At 51.5% G+C, this 20,785-nt stretch overlaps 2 protein-coding genes and 1 pseudogene across 2 annotated transcripts; 1 reads left to right on the top strand and 2 right to left on the bottom strand.

Moving 5' to 3' along the window:
- The first annotated feature begins 841 nt into the window (after positions 1-841).
- On the top strand, positions 842-5,937 carry LOC140347556 (nucleus accumbens-associated protein 2-like). The gene is made up of 7 exons (XM_072434053.1): positions 842-1,046; positions 1,402-1,635; positions 2,263-2,417; positions 3,139-3,329; positions 3,407-3,689; positions 4,700-4,797; positions 5,209-5,937. The coding sequence occupies exons 1-7, from the start codon at positions 843-845 to the stop codon at positions 5,682-5,684; spliced, it is 1,641 nt and encodes a 546-aa protein (XP_072290154.1). The 5' UTR covers position 842; the 3' UTR covers positions 5,685-5,937.
- Positions 5,938-11,353: 5,416 nt separating this feature from the next.
- Positions 11,354-16,624, bottom strand: LOC140346782 (stonustoxin subunit beta-like). The gene is made up of 3 exons (XM_072432976.1): positions 16,605-16,624; positions 12,067-12,113; positions 11,354-11,901 (listed from the first exon to the last, which is right to left on the bottom strand). Exons 2-3 carry the CDS (start codon positions 12,086-12,088, stop codon positions 11,354-11,356), a joined length of 570 nt encoding a protein of 189 aa, XP_072289077.1. The 5' UTR covers positions 12,089-12,113; positions 16,605-16,624.
- Positions 16,625-16,640: 16 nt separating this feature from the next.
- Positions 16,641-19,427, bottom strand: LOC140346781 (protein NLRC3-like; annotated as a pseudogene).
- Between the last annotated feature and the right edge of the window lie 1,358 nt (positions 19,428-20,785).

Raw genomic sequence — 20,785 nt, 5'->3', positions numbered from 1 at the left:
CCAGGACCAAGACCAGGACTACTCTGAGGTAAGGACCGGTCTGGACCTGGTTTAGTCCTGGTTCTGTCTCGATATGGAGCATGGTGCATCTCTAACTCTATCTCTTCCTCAATGCTTTTAGTCCTGGTTTAGTCCTGGTTTAGACCTGGTTTAGTCCTGGTTTAGACCTGGTTTAGTCCTGGTTTAGACCTGGTTTAGTCCTGGTTTAGTCCTGGTTTAGACCTGGTTTAGACCTGGTTTAGTCCTGGTTTAGTCCTGGTTTAGTTTTGGTTAGTGTCACTTGAAGACTGTTTTAAGATAAGATAAGATATTCCTTTATTGTCCCACATGGGGAAATTTCATGGGGAACTTTTTGGGGAACGTTCACAATTGCATCATCATCTCAGGGTCGTCCCGGACCAGGACCAGGACCAGGACCAGGACCAGGACCAGGACCAGGACCAGGAACAGGACCAGGACCAGGACCAAACAAAGTGTACATTTGGACTCAAACTGGGCTAAACTGGGATTAAAAAAGGGTTTGTCTTTGTCAAAACATCATTGTAATAAGTGTTTTCTCCTTCTCAGTTTTAAACTTCAGACCAAGACCTGGATCTGACCTGGATCTGACCTGGATCTGGACCTCCTGCAGACCCGGTTCAACCTTTAGAAACCAGCGTCTGACCCAGCGAGACCTTCTCCCAGTCCAGTCAGAGTCCCAGGAGCCACCAGGAGCCTCCAGGAGTCTCCAGGAGCCACCAGGCGCCTCCAGGAGCCACAAGTAGCCTCCAGGAGCCACCAGGAGCCCCCAGGAGTCTCCAGGAGCCACCAGGAGCCACCAGGAGCCCCCAGGAGCCTCCAGGATGGCGGAGGGGCTGCTGCAGGTGCACGTGCCTGACTTCGGCAGCTCGGTCCTGGGGAGCCTGGAGGAGCAGAGGGCCTCGGGACAATACTGCGACGTCCACATCCTGGTCCAGGGACAGGTCTTCAAGGCCCATCGCGCTGTCCTCGCCGCCTCGTCCCTGTACTTCAGAGACCTGTTCAGCTCCGAGCCCGACCACATCCAGGTGAGACGGGACCGGGACGGGGGCCGGGACTGAGACCGGGACCAGGACCAGGACCAGGACTGAGACCAGGACCAGGACCAGGACTGAGACCAGGACCGGGACCGGGACTTAGACTGGGACCAGGACAAGGACCAGGACTAAGACCAGGACCAGGACCAGGACCAAGACCAGGACCAGGACTGAGACCAGGACTGAGACCGGGACTTACTGGACACTGGGAGTTGCCCTGGTCTGACCCTGGTCCTGGTCTGACCCTGGTCCTGGTCTGACCCTGGTCCTGGTCTAACCCTGGTCCTGGTCTGACCCTGGTCCAGGTCTGACCCTGGTCCAGGTCTGACCCTGGTCCTGGTCTCAGTCCTCAGACTCGCCCTCGGTCCTGGAGCTGCCCTCGTCCGTGTCCCCGGCGTGTTTCGAGCAGATCCTGTCCTTCTGTTACACGGGTCGCCTGAAGGTGGCGCCGCAGGAGCAGCTGGTGCTCATGTACACGGCGGGATATCTGCAGATCCAGAACATCGTGGAGCGCGGGATGGAGCTTCTGCTCAAGAGCGCCTCCTCCTCCTCCTCCTCCCCGCTCTGCTGCGACTCTCAGGTCTGGAAGCACAAGATCACAACCGGTTTAGATCTGACACATATTTATTCACCAGATTTAAAAAGTTTATGGAAAAATTCAGAAAATTCTCCCCTGGTAATTTTAGTTACACACACTCATATATATATATATATATTATATATATATATATATAATATAATATAATCCAAGTGCCAGTGACACCCACAGTGACCTCTGCTGGAGAATCATGAGAAGTGCAGTTCACAGCACATGATCTGAGAAGTATTCAACCAGAACTCTGGCACCAGCAGGAGGCCAGTCCATGTTTAGTCCTGACTCTGGCACCAGCAGGAGGCCGGTCCATGTTTAGTCCTGACTCTGGCACCAGCAGGAGGCCGGTCCATGTTTAGTCCTGACTCTGGCACCAGCAGGAGGCCAGTCCATGTTTAGTCCTGACTCTGGCACCAGCAGGAGGCCGGTCCATGTTTAGTCCTGACTCTGGCACCAGCAGGAGGCCGGTCCATGTTTAGTCCTGACTCTGGCACCAGCAGGAGGCCGGTCCATGTTTAGTCCTGACTCTGGCACCAGCAGGAGGCCGGTCCATGTTTAGTCCTGACTCTGGCACCAGCATGAGGCCAGTCCCTGACTCTTCTTCTCTTCTTGCAGACGTCAGAGGAGTTGGGAGGGTTCCAGAATGGCGCCCTCCACAGGCAGAGTCCAGACCAGCCCGGTCTGAGCTCAGAGGAACTGCTCCTGTCTGTGAGCCGGATCAAACAAGAGCGAGCCGACACCCCGCCCACCGAGGACGAGCCCGAGCCCAGGTCTGACAGGGTCTGGACAGGTTCAGAGGGTCACAAACAGGTTCAGAGGGTCACAAACAGGTTCAGAGGGTCACAAACAGGTTCAGAGGGTCATAAACAGGTTCAGAGGGTCACAAACAGGTTCAGAGGGTCACAAACAGGTTCAGAGGGTCATAAACAGGTTCAGAGGGTCACAAACAGGTTCAGAGGGTCATAAACAGGTTCAGAGGGTCATAAACAGGTTCAGAGGGTCATAAACAGGTTCAGAGGGTCACAAACAGGTTCAGAGGGTCATAAACAGGTTCAGAGGGTCACAAACAGGTTCAGAGGGTCACAAACAGGTTCAGAGGGTCATAAACAGGTTCAGAGGGTCACAAACAGGTTCAGAGTGTCACAAACAGGTTCAGAGGGTTACAAACAGGTTCAGAGGGTCATAAACAGGTTCAGAGGGTTACAAACAGGTTCAGAGCGTCACAAACAGGTTCAGAGGGTCATAAACAGGTTCAGAGCGTCATAAACAGGTTCAGAGGGTCACAAACAGGTTCAGAGGGTCATAAACAGGTTCAGAGCGTCATAAACAGGTTCAGAGGGTCACAAACAGGTTCAGAGGGTCATAAACAGGTTCAGAGGGTTACAAACAGGTTCAGAGCGTCACAAACAGGTTCAGAGGGTCATAAACAGGTTCAGAGCGTCACAAACAGGTTCAGAGCATCTCTAAATCTCTCCTTCTGTGTCTGGTCAGAGGTGAGCTGAGGGGCGCGGCTCTGTGTTACCTTGGCGCAGGAGGCATGGCTCAGATCCAGTCCTTCTTGATGCCCTCAGGGGGGCGCTGTAGTCCCGGCTCCAGTCCTCAGGCCACAGAAGAAGAACTGGACGATGACTTTTACGCCAGCGCCGTCAGCACCAGCCTCTACCAGCACCTTTACCCCTACGGTGCGTCCACACCTGAGTCATGTGGGCGTGGCTTCTCCTCTGACCGTCTGACCGTGCGACTGCGTTTGCCTCCACAGTCCCAGAGAAGCTGGACATACTGCCCCTCCCATTGGCCAACGAGCGGCGCGCGTGCGTTCTGATTGGTCGAGACAACATGGCCCTGCCGGCGAGTCTGGTGAGTCAGATCGGGTACCGGTGCCACCCGGCGCTGTACGCCGAGGGAGACCCGGGCGAGAAGCTGGAGCTGGTGGCCGGGTCAGGGGTGCTCATGACGCGAGGGCAGCTCATGAACTGTCACCTGTGCGCGGGCGTCAAACACAAGGTGCTGCTCAGGAGGCTGCTCGCCACCTTCTTCGACAGGTGAGAACCTTCTTCGACAGGTGAGAACCTTCTTCGACAGGTGAGAACCTTCTTCGACAGGTGAGAACCTTCTTTGCTCTAACGGAAACTATCTCGCGGCTCGGAAAGAACGCTGGAAGTCTGAGTCTGAGTCAGTTTCGTCTCGTGTTCAAGACAAAAAAGTCTTAATCTTTATTTTCTTGGTGTGAAAATGCAAAAAGACAAAAGAATCTGTCTCAGGCTCATGTGGTCTCACCTGCATTTGTCTCATTTGTCTCATTTGTCTCATTTGTCTCATTTGTCTCATTTGTCTCATTTGTTTCGATGTGTCCATTTTTAAATTCACTGCAAAAGTAAATAAGTTATTTCAGTCCTTGACAGTCGCTAAGCTAATGCTAACGCTAACGCTAAGCTAATGTTAACGTATAATAAATGTGATCGATAATGTTCAAATATCAGAACAAACTGTTTACATCAACAACAACAACAACAACAACAACAACAACATGAAGCTTTATCAAGTTTGTGTGTTTCACATTTAAGCTTAAAGTGTAAATCTGTGTTTTTCTATTAAATCTGAAAATGACATAAACTTTTATGTCACAAATGTATAAACGGAATGTTCCGGAATGTTTCCTGTAAACAAAGATCAAGTGAAGAGACTCCAGAAGCAGAAGGTGGAGGTTTCTTCACGTGCTCAGTGGATAAACACCTCACTTCACATTTATAAAGTTCACCTTTTATAGGTGAAACAAACATCACATCATCACAACCTAAACCAGCTCCAAAAGAGACAGACCAGAGCATCACGTCTGTGACGCTTCAGCTCTTCAGACGTTTAACCAAAGACCATTTCCACCCAATCAGGTGAAGAGGCTCCGGACAGAAGACATTCAGTATAATCAGGAGCTCATGTTGTTGTCCCGTCTGCACAGGACAACAACACAACAACATCAGACATGACACCACCATTTTCTGCCATTACACGATCAAAGTCGTCGCAGGTTAAATCTGGAGCTTTGTTTCTGCAGAAACACTCTGGCCAACAGCTGTGGGACGGGGATCCGCTCGTCCACCAACGACCCCACCCGGAAACCTCTGGACAACCGCGTCCTCAACACCGTCAAATGTAAGACAAACCCGTCCCGGTCCGACCCCGGTCCAACCCCTGACCCTGGTCTGACCCCGGTCTGACCCGGGTCTGATCCGGGTCTGACCCGGGTCCGACCCCGGTCCGACCCCTGACCCCGGTCCAACCCCTGACCCTGGTCTGACCCCGGTCTGACCCGGGTCTGATCCGGGTCTGACCCGGGTCCGACCCCGGTCCGACCCCTGACCCCGGTCCAACCCCTGACCCCGGTCTGACCCCAGTCTGACCCCGGTCCGACCCCAATCTGACCCCTGACCCCGGTCTGACCCCGGTCTGACCCCTGACCCCGGTCTGACCCCGGTCTGACCCCTGACCCCGGTCTGACCCCGGTCCGACCCCGGTCTGACCCCTGACCCCGGTCTGACCCCTGACCCCGCCCTCTCTCCTCAGTGTACTGTCAGAACTTCGCTACCAACTTCAAGGAGAGTGAGATGAACGTGATCGCGGCCGACATGTGCACGAACGCTCGCCGCGTCCGCAAACGTTGGCTGCCCAAGATCCAGTCGCTGCTCCCCACGGCCCCGCCCAACCGGCTCAAGGCGCGCAAGGGCGGGGCCGGTGCGGGGGGCGGGGCCGGTGCGGGGGGCGGGGCCTTCACCAACCAATCTGCCACCTCCCCCTTTGACGTGGACCTGCGCGCGTACCTGCCGCTGCCCGATCCGCCCAAGGAGAAGGAGGCGGGGCCGGCGTCGCGTGTGGGCGGTGCCGAAGCAGGGGCGGGGCAAGCGGTGGAAGGGGCGGGGCCAACTGGAGGAGGAGGAGCTACGGCAGCTGACGGCGGACAATCTTCTGAACAGCACGAGACGTCCTCTGATGCTTCGTGCACGTCGTCGCATTCGTCTCCCCAGCCCCCAGAACAGGACTAAAGCAGGACCAAACCAGGACCAAACCAGGACCAAACCAGGACCAAACCAGGACCAAACCAGGACTAAACCAGGACCAAACCAGGACCAAACCAGGACTAAACCAGGACCAAACCAGGACCAAACCAGGACCAAACCAGGACCAAACCAGGACCAAACCAGGACCAAACCAGGACCAAACCAGGACCAAACCAGGACTAAACCAGGACCAAACCAGGACCAAACCAGGACTAAACCAGGACCAAACCTGGACTAAACCAGGACTAAACCAGGACTAAACTAGGACTAAACCAGGACTAAACCTGGACTAAACCAGGTCTAAACCAGGACTAAACTAGGACTAAACCAGGACTAAACCTGGACTAAACCAGGTCTAAACCAGGTCTAAACCAGGACTAAACAAAACTCTGGCTTGGACCTGGACGTCGCTCATTGATGAAAACTCCAAAGACAAGAATCTGCATTTTTGTTTTCACTCGTTTAGATTTGTTGACCAGCCGCGGGCGATATCGATATTCTGATCCAATACCAACTGATGCACGCCTGACCACACGCCCAACGACACGCCCGACCACACGCCCAACGACACGCCCGACCACACGCCCAACGACACGCCCGACCACACGCCCGACCACACGCCCGACCACACGCCCAACGACACGCCCGACCACACGCCCAACGACACGCCCGACCACACGCCCAACGACACGCCCGACCACACGCCCAATGACACGCCCGACCACACGCCCAACGACACGCCCGACCACACGCCCAACGACACGCCCGACCACACGCCCAACGACACGCCCGACCACACGCCCAACGACACGCCCGACCACACGCCCGACCACACGCCCGACCACACGCCCAACGACACGCCCGACCACACGCCCAACGACACGCCCGACCACACGCCCAACGACACGCCCGACCACACGCCCAATGACACGCCCGACCACACGCCCAACGACACGCCCGACCACACGCCCAACGACACGCCCGACCACACGCCCAACGACACGCCCGACCACACGCCCAACGACACGCCCGACCACACGCCCAATGACACGCCCGACCACACGCCCGACCACACGCCCAACGACACGCCCGACCACACGCCCAATGACACGCCGACCACACGCCCAATGACACGCCCGACCACACGCCCAATGACACGCCCGACCACACGCCCAATGACACGCCCGACCACACGCCCAATGACACGCCCGACCACACGCCCAATGACACGCCCGACCACACGCCCAATGACACGCCCGACCACTGACTGCGTTTGCCTCCACAGTCCCAGAGAAGCTGGACATACTGCCCCTCCCATTGGCCAACGAGCGGCGCGCGTGCGTTCTGATTGGTCGAGACAACATGGCCCTGCCGGCGAGTCTGGTGAGTCAGATCGGGTACCGGTGCCACCCGGCGCTGTACGCCGAGGGAGACCCGGGCGAGAAGCTGGAGCTGGTGGCCGGGTCAGGGGTGCTCATGACGCGAGGGCAGCTCAAGAAATGACACGCTCGACCACACGCGCAATGACACGCCCGACCACACGCCCAACGACACGCCCGACCACACGCCCAACGACACGCCCGACCACACGCCCGACCACACGCCCGACCACACGCCCAATGACACGCCCGACCACACGCCCAATGACACGCCCGACCACACGCCCAACGACACGCCCGACCACACGCCCGACGACACGCCCGACCACACGCCCGACGACACGGCCGACCACACGCCCAACGACACGCCCGACCACACGCCCGACCACACGCCCGACGACACGCGCGACCACACGCCCGACCACACGCCCGACGACACGCCAGACCACACGCCCAACGACACGCCCGACCACACGCCCAACGACACGGCCGACCACACGCCCAACGACACGCCCGACCACACGCCCAATGACACGCCCGACCACACGCCCAACGACACGCCCGACCACACGCCCAATGACACGCCTGACCACACGCCCAACGACACGCCCGACGCTGTAGCGTTAGCATCTGTGTAAATAAAGGAACCGCTCAGCTTCTCCCTCAGTGAAACGACAAGTGAGCGCCTCCTGTCTGTGGACCTGTCTGTGGACCTGTCTGTGGACCTGTCTGAGGACCTGTCTGTGGACCTGTCTGTGGACCTGTCTGTGGACCTGGCGCATTACAGACTGTTTTCAAACCAAAAGATTGTAAATGAACAGAAGGCGCGGCACTTGGAACATGCTACCTGTAAAAACGCACACGAGCTACCTGCGCCTGGCAACGGGAACGTCTTTCAAACGTCGATGTTAAATTCAGTTTCAGGCGAAACGCTGCAGGTGAAACGTCACATCAATGTAAGAAGACATTTTGAATACATCATATTTTCATCATAAATTAGGCATTTTAAGCGTAAAAACTGCCAAAATGTCACAAATTTGGGACGTTTAAATCTGAAAACTGAACAGGTTTCATTTGTTGCTTCATTTAGTGACATATTAGATACAATAAAAAACTAAATCTGCCCAAAAAAAATTGCCACATTTTTTGGTGGTAAAATTTTAATAAATCTATTTTAATAAAGATTTAATAAAAAAAAGGACACAATGAGTTTTTCCTGCAGCGTTTCGCCGTAAGAACAGACTTTACTTTTACCTTTCCTCGTCCGTCGGATCCGTAACGTTTCTAATCCGTTTTTTATTCTACAAATGAAGTGTAAATATGAACCCGGATTATTGGTAAATCTGCGCCGACGTCGTGCTTGGATTGGCCACGCCCTCCCACGCTCTCGAACGTGAAGTGGAGACGGCAACGCCCCCTAAAGGCCACGAGAGACGATTGCATTGGCCGAGCTGAAGTCACGTGACGTCTTCCCTTAAAGTGCATACGACGGGTGGGACCACGCCCCCCACACCCCAGAAACAATGACATCACCAGGTCCGGGTGGGACCACGCCCCCCACACCCCAGAAACAATGACATCACCAGGTCCGGGTGGGACCACGCCCCCCACACCCCAGAAACAATGACATCACCAGGTCCGGGTGGGACCACGCCCCCCACACCACAGAAACAATGACATCACCAGGTCCGTCCAAAGTCTTGATTTGACGATGAGACCGGAACGACATTCAGCAAAATGTCCAGCGCCGGATTCAATCTGTTCTAGTCCTGCTGAAGGGGCGGAGCTACATCGTCTGCCAGTTTCACCTGCAGCCTGCGTTGTTAGGGCCTGTTGCTAAGGCCTGTTGCTAAGGCCTGATTTTAGGGCCTGTTGTTAGGGCCTGTTGTTAGGGCCTGATGTTAGGGCCTGTTGTTAGGGCCTGTTGCTAGGGCCTGTTGCTAGGGCCTGTTGCTAGGGCCTGTTGCTAGGGCCTGATGTTAGAGTCTGTTGTTAGGGCCTGTTGTTAGGGCCTGTTATTAGGGCCTGTTGCTAGGGCCTGTTGCTAGGGCCTGTTGTTAGGGCCTGTTGCTAAGGCCTGTTTTTTTTTTTAGACTATTGTTGGGGACTATTGTTAAGGCCTGATGTTAAGGCCTGTTGCTAAGGCCTGTTGTTAGGGTCTGTTGTTAGGGTCTGTTGCTAGGGCCTGTTGTTAGGGCCTGTTGCTAGGGCCTGTTGTTAGGGCCTGATGTTAGGGCCTGTTGTTAGGACCTGTTGTTAGGACCTGTTGTTAGGGCCTGTTGTTAGGGCCTGATGTTAGGACCTGTTGCTAGGGCCTGTTGTTAGGGTCTGTTGCTAGGGCCTGTTGTTAGGGCCTGTTGCTAGGGCCTGTTGCTAGGGCCTGTTGCTAGGGCCTGTTGTTAGGGCCTGTTGCAGAATCCCCATGAATTACAAATGATTTGACAAATAAAGCCTTTCATTTGTTAAGTTATTTTTTAAACTGTCAGAAAACTATGGAAACATAAACGCCAAAGTCAGCAAACACAATAAATGTCAGACTAAAGTCAGCTCAGGTTTTTACAGTTAAATGTGAAGCGCTTAATGATGACATCACAGAGGGATTCACCGTCCTATCGTTTTCAACATTTAGTTTTCACATTTTCTGGATAAACTGCCACATGATAAAACTAAGATCAATATTTACGGCAGAGTCTGTTCCACCCGACAGAGTCTGTTCCACCCGGCAGAGTCTGTTCCACCCGACAGAGTCTGTTCCACCCGACAAAGTCTGTTCCACCCGACAGAGTCTGATCCACCCGACAAAGTCTGTTCCACCCGACAGAGTCTGATCCACCCGACAGAGTCTGTTCCACCCGACAGTCTGTTCCACCCGACAGAGTCTGTTCCACCCGACAGAGTCTGTTCCACCCGACAGAGTCTGATCCACCCGACAAAGTCTGTTCCACCCGACAGAGTCTGATCCACCCGACAGAGTCTGTTCCACCCGACAGAGTCTGTTCCACCCGGCAGAGTCTGATCCACCCGACAGAGTCTGATCCACCCGACAGAGTCTGTTCCACCCGACAGAGTCTGTTCCACCCGACAGAGTCTGATCCACCCGACAAAGTCTGTTCCACCCGACAGAGTCTGATCCACCCGACAGAGTCTGTTCCACCCGACAGAGTCTGTTCCACCCGGCAGAGTCTGATCCACCCGACAGAGTCTGTTCCACCCGACAGAGTCTGTTCCACCCGGCAGAGTCTGTTCCACCCGACAGAGTCTGTTCCACCCGACAGAGTCTGATCCACCCGACAGAGTCTGTTCCACCCGACAGTCTGATCCACCCGACAGAGTCTGTTCCACCCGACAGAGTCTGTTCCACCCGACAGAGTCTGTTCCACCCGACAGAGTCTGATCCACCCGACAGAGTCTGTTCCACCCGACAGAGTCTTCATTAGAACCTGTCGTATGCACTTTAATCTGGGGCTCGGTCAGAAACAGGGTATTTAGTGTTTGGCCTCTTTATAATCCAGCAGAGGCCCCTACCTCTGTCCCTACTCCTACCTCTAAGCTCCGCCCCCGTATATGCATAAGCTCCTCCCTCTCTACCTCTAAACCCCGCCCTTGTCTGTGTTTGGCTCAGCTGCATGTCAACAGCAACGACCTCAACAATAAAACTTTTATCAGTCCGACTCTCGTCTCCATTTATTTGATTTATTTCAAACTCTGAGCGTCTTTTCCAGTGTAAACCAAACAAGCCGTTTCATTGGCCGGTACCACTCCAGGTGTTAGCTCCCATTGGCCGGTACCACTCCAGGAGTTAGCTCCCATTGGCTGGCACATTTGTATTGTGTCAAGTATGTTTGATATGACCAAATACAAGTACAAGTATTGATAAAATGCAGTTGTAAATGTGGTTTTCTGTCACGTGCAGAGGCGGAGCTGGTGCTGGAGTATTTTTTGTTCAATATCTTGACTAAAAATAAGACTGGCTCTTTTTGTAATATTTAACTTTATTTTGTCTTTCAGAAGGTTCAGGAACAGTCACACGTCAGAACCAAAGAACATTTTCATTTCAATCATTAAATTGTATAAAATGTCTTGTGGGCGGAGCTTCAATTTAATAAACTGCTCTGAAGAAATGACACAAACACAGAAACGTCTGCTACGAAAATGTGAAACAATTCGAACGCTAAGCCCCGCCCCCCGGAACCACGTGCCAGACTTTTGAGCCGTCCAATAATAAAATACATTTGACCTTTAGTTGATCTGATATTTGACCCTTGATGATGTCACTCAGATCAGAGACACAGAGGAACCTGAAGAGCTCAGGCCGAAGCCCGGAACCAGAGCCTCAGAGAAGGTGCAGACGAACGTGTGAAGATGGAACAGCGCTCCATCAGAGAAGACGCTGTAGAAGAACAAGGACCCAGCCTCAGAGTCCAGGTACACGCCCACTACACCTGAAGCCCCGCCCACCGGAGCCTCGTGCAGGTGATCGGGGCTGTGGGACATGGATAAGGTCTCTTTGTTGTCGTGACACGCGTAGAACCCTCTGTCGTCGGTCCTCAGACTCCAGGACTGATGGTCGTCTCCAAACCTGCTCTCGTCTGCGTCTCCTCTCCGTCTGTAACCCACGGCGACGTCCACCCGGCCGCTACACCACACCTCCCAGTAACAGCGGCCGGTCAGACCAGAGGCGCTTAGGACCTGAGGCCAAAGCGTGAACCTGTCCTCGTGTTCTGGACGCTGCTGCTCCTCCTTGTGTGTGACCGTCTGTCGGTCAGTGGACACCAGGAGGCGCCTGTGAGCGGTGTTTGGAACCAGAGCCACGTCGCACCGATCTGAAGGAAGCACGAGAATCAGACTTGGCATTTTCACACGTGTTTGACATCCGTGTTCTTTCTAGTCTCGGTTCATTTCTCTGAATTTCTCCTGCGCCTTTGGTTCAAATGAGTTCTGACCAACTACGACCCAAACCCTGGGTCAAACACACAAACACAACTCACACTTCCTCAGTCCTGGGACCATCCACCGTTCTCCTGCAGGATCCACTCTGAAACACACAAGAGCATCTGATGCAGGGGGCAGTGTGGTCTCACCTGACAGACTGCAGGGGGCAGTGTGGTCTCACCCATGGATCTATTATAATATCTGAATTAATATCCATAATAATATCCATTGCATGTGATCACGACAGTAATTGCACATGAATATGTGTCACGACAGCACATAGATTGCACATGAATTTCACATGAATTGCACATGAATTCCAACAGTAATTGCACATATGACAGAATTGCACATCAGTATTAGGTTAGGTCAGTATTGCGAGTGTTCAGTACTAACAGTTTTTGTTATAAAGTCTGACAGCAGCAGGAAGGAAAGACCTACGGAACCTTTCCTTCACACAGCGAGGGTGGATCAGTCTCTCACTGAAGCTGCTCTCCAGAGCAGAGAGAGTGTCCTGCAGGGGGCGACACTCATGGTACAGCATAGATGTGAATCTAGCCAGGACCCTCCTGTCCCCCACCTCCTGCACCGAGTCCAGAGCACAGCCCAGGACGGAGCTGGACTTCTTGATGACTCTGTCCAGCCTCTTCCTCTCCCTCTCTGTGATGCTGCTGCTCCAGCAGGTCACACCGTACAGGAGGGCTGATGCCACCACAGAGTCATAGAAGGTCTTCAGGAGTGGCCCTGTCACTCCAAAAGACCTGAGTCTCCTCAGGAGGTAGAGCCGACTCTGGCTCTTCCTGTACAGTGCGTCTGTGTTATGAGTCCAGTCCAGTTTGTGGTTCAGATGAACACCCAGGTATTTGTATGAGTCCACTCTCTCAATGTCCCGTCCCTGGATGTTCACTGGTGAGGGGGCAGTGGGGTGGCGTCTGCGGAAATCCACCACCATCTCCTTGGTCTTCCCCGCGTTGATGAGGAGGTGGTTCCGCTGACACCAGTCCACAAAGTCCTGCGCCAGTCCTCTGTACTCCGCGTCATCGTCGTCCGTGATGAGTCCGATGATGGCAGAGTCGTCAGAGAACTTCTGCAGGACACAGCTGTCCGTGTCATGTCTGAAGTCTGCAGTGTAAAGGGTGAAGAGAAAGGGCGCGAGGACAGTGCCCTGGGGCGCCCCCACACTGCAGGTCCGAGTGTCAGACACACAGTCCCGGGCTCTCACAAACTGGGGTCGGTCTGTGAGGTAGTCCAGGATCCACTCTGCCAGGTCATACTCCACACCAGCCGTCTCCAGCTTGTCCCTCAGGAGCAGCGGCTGGATGGTGTTGAAGGCGCTGGAAAGATCAAAGAACAGGATCCTCACAGAGCTGCCAGGCTCTTCCAGGTGAGAGAGAGAGCGGTGCAGCAGGGAGATGACGGCGTCCTCCACTCCGATGCCAGACCGATATGCAAACTGCAGCGGGTCCATGGCTGAGCTCACGGTGGAGCGGAGGTGGTCCAGGACTAGCCGCTCCAGTGTCTTCATCAGGTGGGACGTGAGAGCCACTGGCCTGAAGCTGTTGAGGTCTTTGGGGCGCGGTGTCTTAGGCACAGGTACCAGACAGGAGGTCTTCCAGACCTGTGGTACCACCCTCAGCTTCAGGCTCATGTTGAAGACATGCTCCACAACTCCACACAGTTCATCTGCGCAGGACTTAAGGAGCCTGGGGCTGATGCCATCAGGTCCTGCTGCCTTCCTCACTTTAATCCTCTTCAGCTCACTCCTCACCTGTGCTGCTGTGACAGTCAGTGGTTGGCAGGGGGACCGTGTGCTGGGGGGATGGGTGAGTCCAGGCGAAGTGGGGAGCTGATGGTCCGGGGCAGATAAGCGAAGAGGAACAGATGCAGGGCATTGTCCAGCTGCGGAAGAGGGAGCATGCAGCTGTGCAGGGGGAGGGGCGGGTGACCGATCAAACCTCAAGAAGTGAGCATTTAAATCATTCACCCACTGTAGATCCCCCTCTGTCTGGGCAGGGGGGATTTTGAAGCCCGAGATGGTTTTCAGGCTCCTCCACACTTTTGCTGCAGCTGCTCCTCCATCCTCCTCTTGTAGCCGGCCTCGGCCTGCCTGATCTTCCTCCTCAGCTCCTTCTGTTCCCTGACCTGAAGGCTCTCTTCTTCTCCTTCAGCAGAGCCTTCAGTTCACGGTTAATCCATGGCTTGTTGTTTGGAAAACACCGCACCGTCCGGGAGGGAACAATGTTCTCAAAACAGAAGTTGATGTAGTCCGTGATGCACTCTGTGATGGTGTTGATGTCCTTCCCATGTGGGTCATAAAGCTCAGTCCAGACAGTGGTGCTGAAGCAGTCCCTCAGAGCCTCCTCGCTCTCAGCAGACCACATCCTCACCTCACGGGACACCACAGGCTGCCTGCGCACGATGGGTTCATACACAGGCCTCAGATGTACAAGGGTGTGGTCCGAGCTGCCCAGGGGAGGGAGGGGGGAAGAGGAATAAGCCTCCTTGGTGTTGGCAAAAAACAAGTCCAATGTTCTATTCTCTCTGGTGGGGCAGGTAACATACTGGGTGTATGTTGGTAGGACAGAAGAGGGAGAAGCGTGGTTAAAGTCACCAGAGATGAGGAAGAGAGCCTGTGGATGCTGTGTTTGCAGCCTACAAGTGCAGGAGAGCAGTGCTTCACAAGCATCTTCAGCATTGGCAGACGGGGCCACATAGACTGCGATCAAAATCACATGTGAGAACTCCCGGGGCAGATAGTATGGCCTCGTGCCAATAGCCATTAGTTCAATATCCTTGTTACATAGCTGCTCCCTCACTGTGCAGTGTTCGGGTTTGGACCAGCTCGTGTTCACATACACCGCCAGACCGCCTCCTCTTTTCTTCCCGGATTCTCTAGTTCTGTCCGCCCGCAGCAGATGAAAATTGTCCAAACCTACAATAGAGTCTGGCATTTCTGCTGTTAACCAGGTCTCTGTGAAAATCAAGACGCTGCTGTCCCTATAAATCCCCTGGGACCGCATGAGGCTCGCTATTTCCGTCATTTTATTTTGAAGGGACCTCACGTTACCCATGACTACGGCGGGAACCGACTTCCTGTTTTCTCCTCTCTTCTCTCGGAGTTTACGTCCAGCCCGTCTGCTTCGTTGCGTTTTCCTTAGGATATCCGCCGGGATAACGTGACGATCTCCGGGTAAGACGACCGTTCTCCGCAGTTTCATGAGTTCCTCCTTTGTATAAACGCGGTACGGCGCCGGCCGGGGGGCGGGGCCGGAGCCGGGGGGCGGGGCCGGAGCCGGGGGACTCAGAGCCAAGACACATCGCAACGACACGACGAAAACACTCAATCCAGCCGAATAAAGTCAAAACAAGTTAATTTAAAGCGATTCCAGTGCGTGTCCCGATCGTTCGTGAAGTTCCTCTTTCATATAAACGTGTATATAAACGTGTATATAAACGTGTACCGACGATACGCCGTACTTTAGCGCGGCCGGAGGGCGCGGGGGGGCTCACTCGGAGCTAGCTCACGTCACAACAACACAACGAACGCAACGAAAAACGCTCAAATCCAGCCGAAAAAAGTCAAAAACAGTTGAATTAAAAAACTATTCCAGCGCGTGTCCCTATCGTACAGTAAAATAGAAAAAATATACTAACTATATTTACAAAATATAGGAGATAAAGCACAATAAGTGTGAGAAAGAAGAGAGAGCGTTTACACCGGGCTGCCAGCTGTACCAGCGCCTTATGACGAGTTTAATAACTGAACAAATCATGGAACTAATGACCACCACGGACCTGAGGGCCACTGAGGGCCACTGAGGGCCCCTGAGGGCCCCTGAGGGCCACTGAGGGCCACTGAGGGCCCCTGAGGGCCGTGGACCTGCGACTCAGAAGTGATGTCCTGAAATATTTCTGCCTGAAAAACTAAATCACGTAATAAATGCTATGGAAATGGAATGTTTTGCCAGGTATAAACTAATGGATGTTATGTTTCGTGTCCATCAGTGTTGCTGTATTACACAGACAAGAAACCTAAATACGGACTTAATCATGACTTTAGCATGTTTTGCATGTAGATAAACATGTCATCTGAATACATTTGACATGTTGTAGAATGATATGATTAAAAATCCGTAATTTAAGAAATCAATTTTAGATCAAACATTCCATGTTCTTAATAAGGACCAGAATTATTTCCATTGACAGTAAAAAAGTTTACTAACTAGACATTTTTTATATTTTATTTGCAATAAACTACAAAACACTGAATAATAACTCTAAACTATTGATCCATGACAATAAATAGATTTACTTTTTTCCGGTTCAAAATCCTTCAGTTTTCTTAAAACCAGTTTAATATTTCGCTTTATCTCACGCTGTGCTCTGCGCTGCTCTAGTAACTCTCTCTGATTCGTCAGTACAATCACATGGTACGCTAACCGGACGCAGACCTACGTCACTTCTGGGCTGCAGTGTCTGAAGAGCTAAAGGCTAAAGGCTAAAGAGCTAAAGGCTAACTGGCGACATGCGCTACTGAGCAGCTCTCATTGACTTGAATGGGCGGCCATCTTGGCTGCTGGGGGCTTGGTCTCACCTGACAGACTGTAGGGGGCAGTGTGGTCTCACCTGTCTGATGGACGTGTAGAGCAGCCAGAAACTCCAGCACACTCAGATGGATGAAGCAGTAGACCTTGTCCTGGTACAGGCCTTGCTCCTCTCTAAAGACCTGTGTGAACACTCCGGAGTACACTGAGGCCGCTGCAGCGTCCAGCCCACACTCGCTCAGGTCACTCTCGTAGAAGATCAGGTTTCCTTTCTGCAGCTGCTCAAAGGCCAGTTTTCCCAGAGATTCCACCATCTCCCTGGTCTCTGGAGTCCAGGCCCATTCTGCCCCAAGTTCTGTATTGTATTTAACTTTCTTCTGTTTAATCTGGACCATCAGAAAGTGGATGTATAAGTTGGTCAGAGTCTTGGGCAGCACTTCAGCCATTTCCCTCATAACGTTCTCTAGGACAGTGGAGAGGATCCAGCAGAAGACCGGGATGTGGCACATGATGTGGAGGCTTCTGGACGTCTTGATGTGGGAGATGACGGCAGTGGCCTGGGCTTTGAACCTCTTCTTGAAGTACTCCTCCTTCTGGGGGTCTGCGAACCCTCGCACCTCTGTCACCATGGAGACGCACTCAGCAGGGATCTGATTGGCCGCAGCGGGGCGTGTGGTTATCCAGAGGCGACCGGAGGGAAGCAGGCTCCCCCTGATGAGGTTTACCAGCAGCACGTCCACTGAGACGGACTCTGTGGGGTCGCTCAGGACCCGGGTTTGTCTGAAGTCCAGAGGAAGTCTGCACTCGTCCAGACGTCAAAGATGAAGAGCACCTGGAGTTGTTGGAAGCTGCAGAGAGCTTTGGATGGACTGAAGAAGTGGTGCAGCAGCTCCACCAGGCTGAACTGTGTGTCTCTGAGCACATTGAGCGCTCTGAAAGTGAACGGGAACAGCAGCTGGAGCTCCTGGTTGGTCCTGCCTTCAGCCCAGTCCAGACTGAACTTCTGAGTCAGCACAGTTTTCCCAATGCCGGCCACGCCCTTCGTCAGCACGGTTCTGATTGGCCCTTGTGTGTCAGAAGGGCCTTTAAAGATGTCTTCGCATGCGATAGTGACTTCTGGTGGTTTCATGGAGAAGGTCTCAATTTTGATGACCTCATGTTCCTGGTTGACCTCTGAGGCCCCGCCCTCTGTGATGTAGAGCTCCGTGTAGATCTGGGTCAGGGGGGTGGAGTTTCCCGCTCTAGCCACACCCTCAAACACACGGCTGAACTTCTGCTGCAGACACTCCTTCAGTTGCTCATTGGATTGGATTATGTTTAAGTCCAGTTGAGTCTGGAGATCGTCTGTGGGCGAGTTTGGGCTCTGCTCCTTTCTGTGAACAGTAAATCAATACAAATCTAAAGCTTGATTGGCTTCTTTTTTTCTCTTAGAATATACATTTAGAAAAAGGACAGTGCAGATAAATGAATCAAGTTCCAAGTTATTCTGTAAAAGTTTGAAGCCTGTGCAAATAAAACCTACGATCAAAAGGTCAAAAGTTTGAGGGCCATGATTTTGGTTCCGCCCAATTTAGCCGACGTCGTGTAGGTTTTAGGGCGGGGACAAAATATAATTCTTTACTTATTCTGGATCTGATAAAATATGGTAATGTAAGGGTAATGTGACCTTAGACTCATCGTCACTATTGTGAAGTCCGTTTGTCGTTAACGAAAAAATCCTCCACATTCCAGAAAGCATTTTTTTATGAAGCGCAATCTAAAAACAAACTGTTGGTGTTCGACAGGGAAAACAACTAAAACACGTCCTTCTAATGCTCTACCTCAGATCTTCAGGAAAACCTTTAAAGCTGATTCCAGCGCTTTTCGAGCAGTCACTCTTCAGGGACACGCAGCTGGGACCAGGGTTTTCTGAAGTCCTGCTGAAAGAAATGAGCACGAGAAACAGAGAAGATCCCACACTGCAGCATTAACACGATGAACACGCGTGAGACCCACAAACCTCCTGAAGTCAACATCCCAGTCTTTGGAACAGGCACTCCTCAGAGAATCCCTGATGCCTGCACTTCCAGAAAGGTCCTCACGGGGCCTGAAATAATAACGATTCATCCATGTGTCCGTACAAGAACATTTGCCCATGTGCATTTGACCCATCAGAGTGATAAGGTTTCGCTCAGTGGCCATGTTGAGTCAGGACCGTCCCACGAGGAGTGAAACGTGCAGTGGTCACAGCAAATACTGTTTTCTGACCCTCCCAATAAAACCAAACTGGACATTTCAGAGTGGTCTTTTACTATGGCCAGCCTAAGGCACACCAGTGCAATATCCATGTCGTCTCATGAGCTTCTTCGTATGAGACCTGTGAGGTCATTAACACAGATCTGTGAACGATATTTGGGTGAAATTGGTCTTTTACGTTTATTGAAAAAGTCTTATTCCTTTGAGTTTGGATCATGAATAATAAAATATATACATATAGACATTTTAACTTGAGTCCTCCTGAGAGGAGGTGTGGCCTGTTCATTTCAGGAGCCCAGTTCTAAGATGAGTTGATGAACGTTGTAGGTCTGAAGTCCACATTTGTTTGAATAATACTCTACCTCAGATCTTCAGGAGAATCTTTGAAGCTGATTCCAGCACTTTTGGACTGGTCACTCTTCAGGGACACACAGCTGGGACCAGGGCCCAACTCAGCGGCCCAGACTTTGGACCTTCTTTTGGCCTCACTGATGGATTCTGGTCCAGAGACATCCACATCCTGAAAGGTCAGAAGTATGTGATTATAACTGGACTGTCCCAGTGGTCTTCTCGTGCTGCAGAGCTGTTCGTACCTTGGTCCTTCTACTCTTCTCGCTCTTAGGGTCTGATCCCTCCATCCTGTCTGCAAACAACAAGATGAACCCAGACTGATAATGATCTCATGGACAGTTTTGTCAGTTACAGGTGCAAAGTGAGTTAGCTCTAAGTGTCTAGGTGGTTTTAGGGTTATTTTTTGCATTGTGGCCGCTGCAAAGGATTGTGAAACGTGTAGTTCTAGCGATAGAAACGCTATATATCTATTGGAAATGATTAAATATAAATTGTTTGGCCGGCCGGATTAAAATGTCTGGGGGCCAAATCTGGAGGAGCTCCACAGTGATGAGAGACTCCTTCAGACGGTAATAACTGTGGTAATAACTTTCATTGTCACTTTATTTGACATATTTCAGTGTGTTAAAAGAACAGTTGACTTTGTTGAACTACACTAGTATTTACTTGTGAAAGGGGAAGTTGTTGAGTGAACAGGAAACGCCAGAGCGACTTCCCTTTTACTGGAAAAAACGGCTGATATTTGTCTTTAAGGTGAATAATATCAGCCGTTGTACGTGGTCTGCTGTTTCGAACGCATTCATCAAGATGGAACTAAAACTAAAGACAAATGAATTGAAAAGCTCCAAAAATGCAAAGTAAAAATATTTGAAGTATTTATTAGGTTTAACCCTCATTTGGCCATCAACGACGAGCGCCTTTTCCCTCAGAGTGAGACGGTTCTGATCCTGGTTCTGATCCTGGTTCTGATCCTGGTTCTGATCCTAGTTCTGATCCTGGTTCTGATCCTGGTTCTGATCCTGACCTAACGGACCAGAGTAAAACAGAACTCACCTGATTCTGCAGCGACTCTGACTTTCAGGAACAAAACTCGAGCTCGAGAATGAGAATTTAGTTTCAAAATAAAACTTTAAAAATGTTTAATGTTTGTGTCTCTTTTGTTCATTTCATGGTTAAACTTAAATCCAATGACAAAACTTTATTGATTTAGAATTTCAAACTATTTATAAATGAGTTTTTGTTTTGTTATTTTCATTCAGGTTTTTGAAAATTATAATTTAAAATGTTTTCAAAATTCTTTATTTTTATTAATATTCATAAAACATCCGTAAAAAAGTAGAAGAAGTAAAGACTTCAAATAACTTTTTTTTTTTTTAAAAGCTTTTCAAAATAAAACACAAAAAACAAACAGAACATGACCAGAACAAACATCAAATAAACCTTTAAACACGTTTCGTTTTTTATGTGGTATTTTAGTTCATTTGAATACTAAACGTGTTCTTATTTGTGTCATGTTGATATTTGAAGTATAAATGTCAAAATAAAATTACAGCAGCAAAAATTCAACTATTAAAAAGACACAGATCATTTCAACAGGTTTTATTGGTTTATTCGGTCTGAAAACCACAAATAAAAACACAACTGG

Source organism: Eucyclogobius newberryi, unplaced genomic scaffold (assembly GCF_026437365.1).
Source record: "Eucyclogobius newberryi isolate DKJ021-1_F unplaced genomic scaffold, fEucNew1.0.hap1 SCAF_6, whole genome shotgun sequence".
Classification (NCBI taxonomy): Eukaryota; Metazoa; Chordata; class Actinopteri; order Gobiiformes; family Gobiidae; genus Eucyclogobius; species Eucyclogobius newberryi.
The sequence above is the reverse complement of the archived record's forward strand: the minus strand, read 5'-3'. Positions and strand labels throughout refer to the sequence as shown.